We start from the raw sequence: 14,306 nt of genomic DNA, 5'->3' as shown, positions 1-14,306 counted from the left end.
CCAGGGGATCCTAGAGACTAAACACCCACGGGGCTTCAGTCCGAACCATGGGATTGAGCAGAGAGAGCTTTTGAGCCACTTGGCAGTAGATTTGAGCCACGTTTGGATTGATCTGGGGTTGCGGATTGTCTGGGTTGGGTGCTGGGGGATGGCAGTGGGGTGCGGTGGAAAAGAGAAGCAAACTTGGGCGGTTTGCCTTGGAGAGGCACTAAGTAGGTAGAGAGGCAGGTTTCCCAGGTCGGAGTGGAGAGAGGGAGGGGGTGGGAGCTGTGGTCAGAGAAAGGTCCCTGCCAGGATCTGGTGATTATAAGCCGAGATAGTTTATGTGAAATGGGTTCAAACTGTCAAGTGTTACTGTTGAGAGACTTACCAGAGCTGTCTGAAAGGATGTATCTAGCGCTGGATATGGAGAATGGAATGGAAGTTGGGAATGGTGGAGGTGCGGACCAACCCCCCCCCCCCCCCCCCCCACGCACATGCACACAGGAGGGAGCTGAGAGTCTGGATTAAGACTGGAAGGAATGCCGAGGAGGCTTCAGGGTAGGGAGGGGACAGCAGGGGTAGTCTTCTAGAGCCGATAGTGACACTCCGGCTGCAACAGCGGCCCAGGAGGAACGGTTCATGATGCCAGTGGGGTGGTGACTGGGTGGGAACTGGGGCGCTGAGGCCCTTCTGGCTGGGGCTGGGTGAGAGGGCAGCATGGGCAAGTATGGGCGCCCCCTGAATACCGACCTGTCTCCGCCCAGGGCTCGTGGGCTCCCAAGAAGGAGGCGTACACCCGGGAGATGCTGGCGATCTCCTTCATCTCGGCTGTCAACCGCAAGCGGAAGAAGCGGCGGGAGGCGCGGGGGCTGGGCAGCAGCACGGACGACGACTCAGAGCAGGAGGCACACAAGGCCGGGGCGGTGACGCCAGCGCCGGGTTCCCAGGGCCAGCTGGAGGGGCAGCTGCCTGACGCCGCCGCCCCCGAAGCCCCGGAGCGCCTCGGCCCCCCAGCGGCGCGGGAGGAGCGGCTGGCCGCGGACACGCGCTCCATCGTCTCCGGCTACTCCACGCTGTCCACCATGGACCGCAGTGTTTGCTCCGGCGCCGGCGGGCGGCGGGCGGGCGCCGGGGACGAGGCGGACGACGAGCGCAGCGAGCTGAGCCACGTGGAGACGGACACGGAGGGCGGCGCGGGGCCCGGGGGGCGCCTGGCGCGCAGGCCCTCCTTCACCTCGCACCACCTGATTCCCTGCGACACCCTGGCGCGGCGCCGCCTGGCCCGGAACCGCCCGGACGGCGAGGGCGCGGGGGCGGGGCGGGGAGGCCCTCGCGCCGCGGAGCCGGCCGGCTCGGCCTCGTCCAGCAGCCAGGAGTCGCTGCGCCCCGCGGCGGCCGCGGCGGTGGCGGCCCTGGGCGCGCGGCCCTCGCGCCTGGAGGCGCTGCGGCTACGCCTCCGCGGCACCGCGGATGACATGCTGGCCGTGCGGCTGCGGCGGCCGCTGTCGCCCGAGACGCGGCGGCGCCGGAGCAGCTGGCGTCGCCACACCGTGGTGGTGCAGAGCCCGCTGACCGACCTCAACTTCAACGAGTGGAAGGAGCTGGGCGGAGGGTGTCCCCCGGAGCCCGCGGGCCCTCGGGCGCACAGTGACAACAAGGACTCTGGCCTCAGCAGCCTGGAGTCTACCAAGGCGCGGGCCGCGTCATCCGCGGCCTCGCTGCCCCCTGCGCCCGGGGACCCAGGGAACCTGCAGAGCCAGCCGCCGCGCCGCCCCGCCGCCTCCCGCCTCCATCAATGTCTGTGACCAGTCTCCTCCCCTCCCCGCGCCATTCACCCCCTACTCAGCGCCCCTTGGGAAACAGGCGTCTCCTCCGGCTTGCACCCCCTCTTCTGTTGTCCCTGGGTGCAGGGGGCGCTGAGGCCCTGTCTCCAGTGTGTGTGCAGCAATTGATAGGGGGTGGGCAGGTGTGAATGGGAGGGTGGGGGCCTGGAGGTAGGAGGAGATGGGCTGCTGGGGATCCGTGTCCTCTGGGTAAATGGCAGTGTGCCCTTCTGGGCTTTTCTGTGTCTGCACTTAAAGACCCTTGTTGGCCATGGGGTGTGGGTAAGGAACCCCTAAGTCTCAGACTAAATGAAAGACACTGGGTGATGCTGGTTCTTCGCTTCCTTCCTCTGCCCCCCCCCCCACTAGCTCCTAGCTAAGGGGGGGTTTGTGTATTTTTGTCTGGGGAGAGAAAGTATACGGTGATCGTGTCCGTGGGACGGGAGTTGTGTGTATAGTCACTGTCCAAAGGTGTTTCTGTAGCAACTTCTGCCACTCCTGCTTTCTTTGTCTCCCCACCCCCACCAGGGCTCCCTGCCTTTGGCGCACACACGGATCCTCGCCCCTGCTGCTTTCAGAGCCAGAGAAGAGGGTTGGGGCCACTGCACAGAGGCAGGAATGAGACTCACCAGGTTCACGCCCCCACCAACCTTTTGGCAAACTCTAAATCACCCCTTCCCTGCTCCTGCCCCCTCAAGCGCTTTGACCATGGGGAGCTGCCCATTCCCCAGTTTGAGGAGGGTCCAGGGCCCCCCCACTGGACCTCCCTTGCCCCTCTCTTTGTTCTTCCAGCTGTGCCTGCTTCTTCCACGCTCAGTCACAGAAGCCCCACCTTCTGCCCTTTGGTGGGGGGGAGTAAAACATACCTGGTCTCAGTCTCCCCCCCCCCCCCTCTCTCTCTCTCTCACACACACACACACACACACACACACACACACGCACACACTGATTTATGGGGTCTGAGCTGGGCTGTCCTTTCAGGATGCTGGAGACCCAGCCCCTCTCCTCCCCCTATTGTAAATAGACCTCCCATCCCCAGGCCTCCCACACACTCACCAGGCCTCCCACACACACCCTGCTCATTCCAGGGAAGCCCACGTGGGCTGCGAACCCTACTGCCACGTCTGTCAATCCTCTTGGTTTATGCAACAATTGGCTGTAAAGTAGATTTCTCTCTCCTCCCTCCCCCTTCTTTTTATTGTAAATATTGTCTCTAAATGTGTAACATATAAAGAATTTATAAGGATTTTTAAAGATGTTTTGCTCATTTAAAGAAGTGTTGTGACAGTGTTGGATAAGGCGCTGGCCCCGTCCCCATGTCCCCTTTCACTATGTCTGACACACCTCTCTAGGCAACAACTAAGATTTCCTGCTTCTGAAAAGTCTTGTCTTAAAAGTATAGTCTATATCTTGGAAATAAATGGCCTTCCTTGAGGCACGAATCAGATGTCTCACTTGTTCTGGAGGGAGGAGAGGGCCAGAGCGGGCTGAGATGGGGGAAGAGTGGGCGTTAGACCAGGTGGGGCAAAGTGGAAGCAGAGCTCTTCCTCCTGGCAGGTTTTTAGATGTCCTGTCCTGGGAGATTGGTATGAGCAGTGACATGGCATAGAATACAGGGTTGGACAAGGCCCGGGTCACTGACAGGGCCCATCCTAGCCAGCTGTCAACATAGGTACTCCAGGCCCTGTCAAGAAGACTATGGGTTTTGCCCATTGTCCTATTCACGAGTGCAAACTTGCCACATGGGATGAGTTTCCTCCTATGTCTTGGCTCTAGAGTCTCTCCTGCCAGCTTCCAGGCTGTCTTTGATGAGTCTAGTATCCATGTGTAGGAAAATCAGGTGACAGTCATCAAAGAGAATCTAGGGAGGGGCCCAGGACTGGCAAGAAAGTTCTTGCTGAATCCCCTCCTTCCTCCACCTCTGGCCCAAAGGTTGTTTTTGTTTGGCAAATGAGCAAAGAGCTATCGTTACTATGGGCTCCATCAGCCCCAACGGCTTTCCAGGTCCTAAGTCAATCCTCCAACACTCTTTTGAGCCCCATACCATTGTCATCTCCATTTCATATATGAGGAAGCTAAAGCACAGAGAGGTGACATGACTTGTCCAAAGTCACACAGTTAATAAGGGGTAGAGTCAGGATAAATCTAAGCCCAGAGAAAAGACGTAAGGACAGGGTTACCTGCCCATTGGGCTGCCTTCTGTAGGCTGTACTAGGCTTTGGATGAGAGAATGGACCAAAACCCTGTGCTCTCCTTCAACACTCCTTCAAAAATAAAGGAGAAATGAAGAAAAACAGAGAATTTGTTGTTAGCAGACCTGCCATATAAGAAATTCTAAAGGGAGTCACACAAGCTGAAATGAAAGTCCACTAGATGGTAACCTGAATCCACACAAAGAAATACAGAACACCAATAAGAGTAATTACATAGGGATTATGAAAGACACTATAAACATTTTTATTTATAAGTCTTTTTGTCTTTAAAAGGCAACTGCGTAAAGCAATAATGACAAAACTGTTGACAGGTTTATGTATGATGGTGAGATTTGCCTGACAATGGTGTGGGAGATGGGAAGGGAACAGCTAGAATGGAGCACAGTTTTTGTACACTATTAACATTAATTAGTATTAATCCAAACTGTATTGTTTTAAATTAGGAGACTAACTATATCCTTAGGGCAACCACTAAGAAAATAACTCAAAAAAATATTGTAAATGAAACAAACAGGGAATTAAAATGATATACTAGAAAGTATTTTATACAAAAGAAGGTATGAATTAAGTAACAGAAAAACAACAAATAACCCATAACATATGAAGAAGAAAAAAACACATCAAAGTGGCAGACATAAATTCTACCTTCTCAGTAATTACACTGAATGCAAATGCAGTAAATACCTCATATAAAAAGGCAGAGATTGGCAGAATAGACTAGAAAAAATGATCTGACTACATGTTGTTTACAAAAAATTCACTTTAACCCTGGCCGGTTGGCTCAGTGGTAGAGCGTCGGCCCGGCATGCAGGAGTCCCGGGTTCGATTCCTGGCCAGGGCACACAGGAGAAGCGCCCATCTGCTTCTCCACCCCTCCCCCTCTCCTTCCTCTCTCTCTCTCTCTTCCCCTCCCACAGCCAAGGCTCCATTGGAGCAAAGTTGGCCCGGGCGCTGAGGATGGCTCTGTGGCCTCTGCCTCAGGCACTAGAATGGCTCTGGTTGCAACAGAGCAACAGCCCAGATGGGCGGAGCATCGCCCCCTGTGGGCATGCCAGGTGGATCCCGGTAGGGCGCATGCGGGAGTCTGTCTGCCTCTTCGTTTCCAACTTCAGAAAAAAAAAAAAAAAAAGGTGAAAAAAAATTTACTTTAAACTCAAAGGCACAAAATGTTTGAAAATAAAAGGATGGAAAAAGATACCAGGCAAAGGGCGGCCAAAGGAGAGCTAGAGTGGCCACCTAGGTCAGGTACGAGATGAAATAGACTTTAAAGACAAAAAGGACATTTTTAAATGATAAAAAGGTCAACCTATCAAGAAAATAAAACTATTATAGATATATATCAAAGCAAAAGCTAACAAAATTGAGGAGAAATAAGACAATTCAAAATAATAGTTGTCTTTAAAAGGCAACAGCATAAAAACAATAACTACAGAACTGTTGGCTTATAATGTGTATAATGGTGAAATTTGCTTGACAATGATGTGAGAGACAGGGAGGGAACAGCTAGAACAGTTGGGAGACGGCTACTTTCAGTAATGCAGAAAACAACTCAGCAGAAGATCAACACGGAAGGAGAAAATTTAAATAACACTATAAATCAACTACATCTAACAGCTATCTAAAGAAGACTCCACCCCACGACAGCAGAATACACATTTTTCTCAAGTGCACATGGAACATTTTCAGGATAGACCATAAAACAAGCCTGAATAAATTTAAAGGGATCGGAATCATGTCAATTTGTTCTCCAACCACAATTAAATTAAATTAGAAATTAACAACAGAAGAAATTAGAGGAAGTTCACAGAGATGTAGAAATATAAAAGCACACTCTGAAATAATCAATGGGTCAAAAAAAAAAAACCACAAGGGAAATTAGAAATACCTTAAGATGAATGAAAGCAAAAACGCAATGTATCAAAGCTTATAAGATGCAGCTTAAGCAGGGCCTGGAGGGAAATTCAGAGCTGTAAACATCTGTATTGGAAAAGATTTCAACTAAATAAACTTTCACATTAAGAAACTAGAAAGAGAAGAGCAAACTAAACATAAAAGAAGAAAATAATAAAGAGTGGAACTAAATGAAATAGAAAATAAAAATGGAGAAAATTAATCTACTAAAAGTAGTTTTTTGGAAAAGATCAACAAAATTGACAAATATTTATCTAGACTGATCAAGAAAAAAAGAGAATCCCAGAACCAACTTTTAGTTGGTTCCTTAAATTGATCTTGCAGATTCAATAATTCCCATTAAAAGCCCATCTTTTTGGCAGAAATTGACAAGCTGACCCTAAAACTCCTATGGAAATGTAAGGAGCCCACAACTAATGAGCATGGTGGCCGTGGGCCCAAGGCCCCAGCACTGTGGGCTGTGCTCAGTTTCTCCGTGAATTCTGGGATCACTTAAGCCACTCAGAGATCAAAGAAGAAGAAAATGCTCAGGGGACGCAGAGGGATGTGCAGACACTGAGGGAGTGAACTGAGGGCTTCTCCAGGTTTCCATTTGCAAAGCAGTCCCTATTCTTCTATCATTTAGGACCCAACTCTGAGGCCAGCCTGACGTCAGTCAAACCCTTACTTTGCTCAGTCTGCCTTCCCCATCAGTAAAGTGGAGGTAACCATGCTTTCAGTCATGTTGTAAGGATCAAACAAATACTTAGTAAATGATAGTGATGAGTACTATAATGTATTAACAAAGCTTTCTGTTAGCTTTGAGCTGGGCAGCCATTACCAGCTCCTGCCCTAAAATGGCGGGTCTGCACTCACTCCTGACCCTGGCCCGCCCCATCCCTTCCCCCACACTTCATCCAGAGGTAACTTCTGAAATTGTCAGACCATGTCACTTTCTTACTTAGAATCCTCCCATTGGTTTCCACGGCTCCATGAACTCCGCCTTTCTTTCCACATCCTGCAAGACCTCCTATGACAGGGCTTCTGCCCACACTCCGACCCCATGACATGTTCTCTTCCCCCCATCACGCCACTTGGCTTTCATTCATTTTCTAGACCCCACAAATTTCTTCCCACTTCAGGGTCTTCTAGGACACTCGGCCACCAGTTCCCACATAATCGCTTGTTCTTAAGGTTTCTGCTGAAATGTACCCTCAGCACGTGGTCACTCTTGTGGCAGTGAGACGGTGCCCCTTACTCACTGCCACAATCGCTGCAGGCCTGCTTCCCTGTGGCACTACTCACCGTCTGTCGCAACTTTGCTCGGGTACTGGCATCCTGGTGTTTTGATTGGCTCTCCTACTAGACGCTGACCACAAGTGCCAGAGAGCAGTGACTGACAAGGAGTAGACACTTCGTAGGCATTTGAAAGATGAATGAGGTGCCTGGCATAATTCCTAGCATGCAGGTGAGGGTCCCATTTTCTTCTTGCTCTTGAACCGTCAATGAATGGGGTGATTCTGAGAGATGAGGGTTTTTTTGGCTACTCTCCCAGCTTTCTGGGAATAGGATGGGAGAGAGAAGGCAAGATCTGCTGACATTTTTACAAGAACCTAAGGATGAGGTCTGGTTGCCTGAGTCTGAAGGGCTCCCTGGCGGGCGGGTGGCCCCTGGAGTGGGCATTCCCTGCAGATCCCCAACCCCTGTCTCCAAAGACGCTGCTGACCTTTAGGAGGAGAAAGTACAACTGGAGCTGCTGTGGGGACTGGGAGGCTGGTTCCAGGACACTGCATTACCACGTGGGATGGAAGGGCTGGTGTTTGGAGGGAAAGGCAGAGGAAACTCAGTAATGCCTCAGCCAAGCAGAATGCTTAGAAAGGCAGCTTCAAGGACCATTAAAACCTGCTGGAGGCCCTGGCCGGTTGGCTCAGCGGTAGAGCGTCGGCCTGGCGTGCGGGGGACCCAGGTTCGATTCCCGGCCAGGGCACATAGGAGAAGCGCCCATTTGCTTCTCCACACCCCCCCCCTCCTTCCTCTCTGTCTCTCTCTTCCCCTCCCGCAGCCGAGGCTCCATTGGAGCAAAGATGGCCCGGGCGCTGGGGATGGCTCCTTGGCCTCTGCCCCAGGCTCTAGAGTGGCTCTGGTCGAGACAGAGTGACACCCCGGAGGGGCAGAGCATCGCCCCCTGGTGGGCGTGCCGGGAGGATCCCGGTCGGGCGCATGCGGGAGTCTGACTGTCTCTCCCCGTTTCCAGCTTCAGAAAAATACAAAAAAAAAAACACAAAAAACAAAAAAAAACCTGCTGGAATGCAGCACAGTCTTCAGAATTCCAGGAATTCTGAAATGCCCCATCAGGACATCTGGCCCACTCAGTGGTGGGACAAGCTGACCTGGAAGGGTTCAGACAACTTGCTGGCTCCAGGTCAGGGTCCAGAGCCCCCACCTAATCAGAACTGAGGATAAGTCACCTCTCAGGGGTCTTTCGATTTCAGAGGAGACCGTGAGATAAGTGGAGCCAGCAGGCCTTTGGGAAGGCAAATAGCAAAAATGCAACATGATGGGGCTGAAACCAGCTCTGCAGACAGTATGTTTCAACCTGTGGGTCGCGTGGGTTGTGACTAAAATGTTTAGAATTTAACAGAAAATACCAGACTGCATTGTATATAGTCTTATGTGCTGTTTCACTACATATATGGGTGTCTGTGTGTATATATCTAAATCTTTGAGACGGAAAATGTATTTCTTACTTTCAGTTACAGTTTCTTTAAAAAGTTTGAAAGCGGCCCTGGCCGGTTGGCTCAGTGGTAGAGCGTCGGCCTGGTGTACAGGAGTCCCGGGTTCGATTCCCAGCCAGGGCACACAGAAGTGCCCATCTGCTTCTCCACCCCTCCCCCTCTCCTTCCTCTCTGTCTCTCTCTTCCCCTCCCGCAGCCGAGGCTCCATTGGAGCAAAGTTGGCCCGGGCGCTGAGGATGACTCTGTGGCCTCTGCCTCAGGCGCTAGAATGGCTTTGGTTGCAACAGAGCAACGCCCCAGATGGGCAGAGCATCCCCCCTGGTGGGCGTGCCGGGTGGATCCTGGTCGGGAGCATGCGAGAGTCTGACTGCCTCCCCGTTTCCAGCTTCAGAAAAAAAATACAAAAAAAAAAAGTTTGAAAGCTGCTCTTGAAAAGATAAACAGACACCATGAAGGGTCATCCCGCCTCGAGGGGAGAAGGCTGAGACCTGACCCTGGGGACCACTAGAGGTAATCAGACTCTTTGGCTTTTGGGGTAAAACATCAGATTTGGGGTCAGGCAGAGCTTGATTCAATCCTGAGTGCATCTTTCTAGTTGTGTGACCCCTAACATCTCCAGCTTGGTCACTCGCAGGTGTCACCAGGGACCCCCATCCTCGGCCCATCCATCCCAGCACCTTCTGGGTGAAGTTGGGCAATAATGAGACAGCAGCCTATAGGAAGGAGATCCAGGAGAGGAAAAGGAAACGAGTTTTATTTAAGCCCCAAACACTTGGCTAGAAAAACCGAAGAGGAAAGAGAGCAGGGAAGTGGGGAGAAGAAAAGACATTAAAAAAGAGAGAGACAGAGAAAACACAGCAACCTTTTTCCATTTAGAAATTGTCAAGTTACACCGACAGAGGTCACAGAATATCCACAGAAGCCATCACTGCTACACCAACATGGGCCCTACGGGGTGGACCGGGCAGGGTGTGGAGCCAGGGCTCGCCCGGGGGCCCCGCCTGGGACCCCTCTCAGAGCCTGAGGCTCCTGGGGAAACAGCATATTGTGAAAGGGGCGGGAGAGAAAGCCCCCATGCGAGTAACACAGCACAGTGGGCGGGGCTGGGAGGACCAGGTACAAGGGTCCCCCCAGGCGACGTAGTTTTCTCTTGGTCAAGCACACACTGATGGACAGCAGCGAGGCGCATGCAGCTGGGGGCGGGCATCGACGTGCTGCGGGCTTTGAGGACTGTGGGGACAGGGCTCGGGAGCGTGGCTGGAGCATGGTGCAGGGAGGATGGAACACACACCAGCACTTCCACACGCCTGTATCTACACGCAGTTGCACACTCATGCACAGGTTACATGCACCTCCAGTGCACCCCTCGGGCCACACCTGTGGCCCACATACATTCAAGTCTCTCGCAGCCACACACCTCTGCACACACACACTACTGTCCTCACACACAGAGCTCTTCCACACCAATGTGCAGGTGGGCACGTGCTAATGCCCAAGCAGGTTACATGTACCTTCCTGCACACAGGTGTGGGAGGTCACACCTGTACATGCACATGATTCCCTCCACACACAGATAAGTGGGCTTGTGCCAGTGCGTGCACACACACACACACACACACACACACACACACACACACACACAGGTTGCGAACAGTTCCACGCAAATACCTCTCAGCCCGTAATGTGCAGGAAGCCAGAGTGAAAGATGCGAATCCCACTGTGCTCCACGTGAGTGCGGGGCGGGCCCAGGGTTCCTCCCTCTGCTCCCTCATGGATGGACATTTCCCCACGTCCCCCTCCCCCCACAAAGGGACATTCAACTCAGGACAATGATGGTGGGGCACACATTCAGGTCTCAGGGCTGAGGGTGGGAGGTAGGGGCGAGTGAAAAGTAGCAAGCAAAGAGCAATGGGGTGGAGGGAGGAGGGGCACACCCCTCCCCTCCCAAGTCAGGGGGTCTCTGTACAGCCAGGTCAAACCAAACCATGTCACTGGACCACAGAAGCCAGGCGATGTGCCCACCCTCCAGCCCCCCCGCCCCTGCCACAACAGCGGCCAGGGAGAGAGCGCCGTGGTTTTCTTTTTTTTTTCTTTTTTAAATATTTATATATATTTATATTACGTATATTATATATATAATATGTAAATATATTTTTAAAACAATATAAAATGTTAAGACACTTCACTTAAATGTAAAGAGTTGCCTGCAATTAAAAGTAATTGCATCATTTATGAGGTCCTTTTTTTTTTTCCAGGTTTTTTTTTTTTTCGGGAGGGATTTTTTTTTTCCTCTTCTTTTGTTCTTTTTCAAAAAGGCTTACTTGCCTTTGTACAAAAATGATCCAAAGCTAGAAAACAAGGATGAACCAACAAAAAACAAAAAACAAAAAAACAAAATAAAAAGAGAAATGAAGAAACACAACCCAATTTTCCCTCCCTCCCTCCTCCCAACAGCTCCCCCAGGCTCTCCTAAGTGAGGACCTTTCCTCAGGGTCCCAGGACAGGAGGTGCCGCCCTGCAGTGAGTGGCTCCTTCTTTCTGTGCTTACTCAGGGAGATTAATCCCAACCCCCGCCCCTGTGCTTACCCCACTTTGTGCTCCAAATAGGAACCCTGCTCCCCGGGGACCCACTCCACCATCCTCCTCCTTCCCCACCCACAGTTTCCCTGCTGGCCCCTCGCTATGTCCCCTGGGAGGCAGGGCTGAGGTCCAAAGTTGGTTTCCCCCTCCCCATCTCAGGACCTGGCCAAAAGCCTCACTGTGGACAGCTTCTGCAAGGCAGGTGTCCACAGGTAGGGGGCGTTGGCTGGCTGGGTAGGCCTCAGGGACCCCAAGGATCTCACCAGAGGTCACCAGCTCCCCACTTAAAAACCATGTCTTGCCCCTTCCCTGAAAACCCTCAAATCTCAAAGAGGATGGTTGAAGGTTGTCGCCCTACCCCTGGGGACAGAGCCATCCTCATCATCGCCCCTATTTCCCTCACAACCAGACCCTTCCCACCCTCCAGACCTCAAAAGCTAATTATCTAGGCCCTTCATTCTTGCCCACCCCACCCCCATTAAATAAGTTAATGTCATTTAAAGTGCTAAATTAGGAAACTAAAAGTATCAAATACCCCTCCTCTGGGCTGCCCTCTGCCAAAGCAGTGTCCCTGGGGTCAGGTTGTCCACTGAACCCACCATCACAGCCAATAGTCCAAAAGAGCCCCTTCCTCCCCTTAGGACGAGCCCGGACGGGCCTCGTCCCGGGAAGGGAGTCCCAGGAAGCCAACTCATCTCCAAGGACGTGGATTCAACGGCCTCACGTGGCCCACACCCACTCTGAGGCCCCCCTCCAGCCCAAAAGTCTTGACTCCAGGCCCACCAGGGCACACGTGGAAGGGAGAAAGAAACAGCCAAGTTCAGTCACATCCAGAGCGTGGACAGGGCGGAGCCTCCGGGCCCGAGTCAGCCTGCGTCCCATTTTCCAGCCCGATACTGGGGTGGTCCAATGTCCAGGTTCTCCTCCAGGAAGGTTTCCGAAGAAGGGAGAGGGGGTATCTCGCTGCTCCAAGTCTTGGGGCTCAGAGTTTGTTTGGAGTGCTCTTGGGAAGTGGGGGGAGGGGAGGTGGGAAAGGAGGGGGCAGGGGCAGGAACGTAAGGACAGACTTGGATGGGAAGAGGGGAGAAAAGGGATGGAAGAGGAGAGGAAGTGGACCATTTTGAAACAGGAAATCAGAGGAAGGCGGTGTGTTTTGGTTCTTAGTTTTACAGTTTTTCTCTTTTAAAAAAAGATCATTAAAAGTGAATCATTTAAAAAACCAAAAACACCAACAGGGGATGTACAGAGGAAGTGAGGAGGGCCCCACTCGTGGCAACTCTCCGCAGGGTCTGGAGAATGGAGTGGGGTGGGTAGAGAGGAAGGGAGGAGTAGGGAGATACACGGCAGGGGTCAGGGAGGGGGGCAGGCTGGCGTGGGGGGGGTGTGGGGGCTTCTAGAAGGAGATGGAAGAATTCCTCGCCCCAAACGAAGTCAATACGGGGATAGAGGTTCTGGAAGCCGAGGGCTTTTCTGAGACTGGGCTTGAGGTCTCACTCGACCCACTCATCTCTTTAGATGGTTTAGTGGCCTGGAACAAAAACAGGGGTCAGGGGTCAGAGAGAGGAAGGGACAGCCTTCGTGCCGGCCCCAGCTGAAGCTTTAAAAAGGGGAAAAGCCTCCAAATAGCCAAGAGAAAATGAACTGCAGAAGGAAGAAATGGGGGAGGGCATCTTAAGAGAGCGGCCCCCTTGAGACAGAGGAGGGGCCATGGCAGGGCCAGAACAGGGGCACAGAGGCGGACCCAGGGGCCTGGGAAGCGGGGTGGGAATAGAGGTCCAAGGTTACTGAGGGGAGAGAGAGAAGGTGGCAGAGAGAGACCAGAGAAGCACAAGGGAGATGGCGCCAGGGCGTGGGGAAGAGGACAGGGGAGGAGGGAAGAAGAATGAAACATTAGCCGCCACAGGGGCGCATGCCCTCGGAGCCGGCAGGGAGCAGATGGGCTCTTAGTCCCAACTGGCCAGCAGCCCAGCCAGGGCCCCTTCCTACTTCAGCAGGAGCCTGATTCTAAGCAACTGAGGAGTGAGCCTGTCCTCCCTGGGGAGCACCTCTCTCACGAACCTCTCCACCCCCAGCCTGGAGAGAAAGGCTGGTGCTGCGTTGAGCCTCCCTCCCAACTGCATCTGTATAACTGTTTCTCCAGCTTTGAGCTGGGCCTTGTAAGAGCTCATTCCCTGGTAATATGTCTCACACTCACCGGTCAGCTCGGACAGAAATAGCCCAGTCCCTCCCCACCTCCAGCAATGGCCGTGCATCTACACTGGTCCTGCCCCCGAATCCATCTCTGTGTGGGCTCAGGAGTCTGCATTCTGGGCAGGCGCCCCAAGCGATCCCACTGCACACTTCACTTTGAGCTCCGCTGGGTTAGGGCCACACAGACCCAGTTTTCTCCCTGTCCCCCCTGGCCTCACATAGCTACTAGTGTGGTAACTGAATCGTATTGATTAAAAAAAAAAAAAAAAAAAGACAGAAAGGAAGAGGACTGGAAACAGAGTGCTGGGACCCAGCGTCAGAGACCTCCTGCGGGTTAGGTTAGCGCAGGGTCAGTCTGTATCCCATGACCCGTATTATCAGCCAGCTGCTGGGTCAGCTCTATCGGATGCCTTGCAGGGGGAAAGCCAGGCAGTGCCCCAGCAGCCTGGAAGGGAAATGAGATCACACGCAGCCTGACAGCGACCCCCCCCCCCCCCGGCTGCTGGAGATCATGTCTTCTTCCCCGTGTGCAGTGATTCATCTGGGGTTTGCTGGCCACACTGCAGTCTGCAGTCTACATTTCCCCCCTTTATGAAAATCATGGCAAGTTCCCTGTTTGGGTCTTCTACCCCTCTTCTCTTGACTGTGGAACTCAAAGGGGTCCCAGGGCTGCAGACACAGGCTTTTCCCGTTCGCTCAGTCCTTTGCCAAGATCCGCATGCCAGGCACGGCCCTGCTCACGGATCCCAGCATCCAGGCTCCGGGAAAGCGCATTCAAAGGCAGCCAAGAGCTCTCTTACTCCCTGTCACTTACCTTAGGCTCCTGTCCCACCCCCTTTCCCATCTAAAGTCCTTTCTCTCAAAGCCAGGTGGTAGGGGGGCGCGTCCACTGT

The 14,306-nt window shown here is 52.9% G+C and overlaps 2 protein-coding genes across 9 annotated transcripts in view; one reads left to right on the top strand and one right to left on the bottom strand.

Annotated features, from left to right (window-relative positions):
- ARHGAP23 (Rho GTPase activating protein 23) overlaps window positions 1-3,247 on the top strand; it is an 81,519-nt gene extending 78,272 nt beyond the window's left edge. For all 5 annotated transcript variants that reach the window (XM_066364379.1, XM_066364382.1, XM_066364378.1 and 2 more), the window contains one exon: window positions 747-3,247. In XM_066364379.1, the coding sequence (XP_066220476.1) occupies window positions 747-1,787 (1,041 nt within the window). In that variant the 3' untranslated portion in view covers window positions 1,788-3,247. The remainder of the gene's footprint in view (window positions 1-746) is intronic.
- Window positions 3,248-12,353: 9,106 nt separating this feature from the next.
- Window positions 12,354-14,306, bottom strand: part of SRCIN1 (SRC kinase signaling inhibitor 1) — a 72,362-nt gene continuing 70,409 nt past the window's right edge. For all 4 annotated transcript variants that reach the window (XM_066364372.1, XM_066364375.1, XM_066364373.1 and 1 more), the window contains one exon: window positions 12,354-12,751. In XM_066364372.1, coding sequence (XP_066220469.1) covers window positions 12,617-12,751 — 135 coding nt within the window. In that variant the 3' untranslated portion in view covers window positions 12,354-12,616. The remainder of the gene's footprint in view (window positions 12,752-14,306) is intronic.

This window comes from Saccopteryx leptura, chromosome 2 (assembly GCF_036850995.1).
Source record: "Saccopteryx leptura isolate mSacLep1 chromosome 2, mSacLep1_pri_phased_curated, whole genome shotgun sequence".
In the NCBI taxonomy this organism is placed as follows: Eukaryota; Metazoa; Chordata; class Mammalia; order Chiroptera; family Emballonuridae; genus Saccopteryx; species Saccopteryx leptura.
The sequence above is the reverse complement of the archived record's forward strand: the minus strand, read 5'-3'. Positions and strand labels throughout refer to the sequence as shown.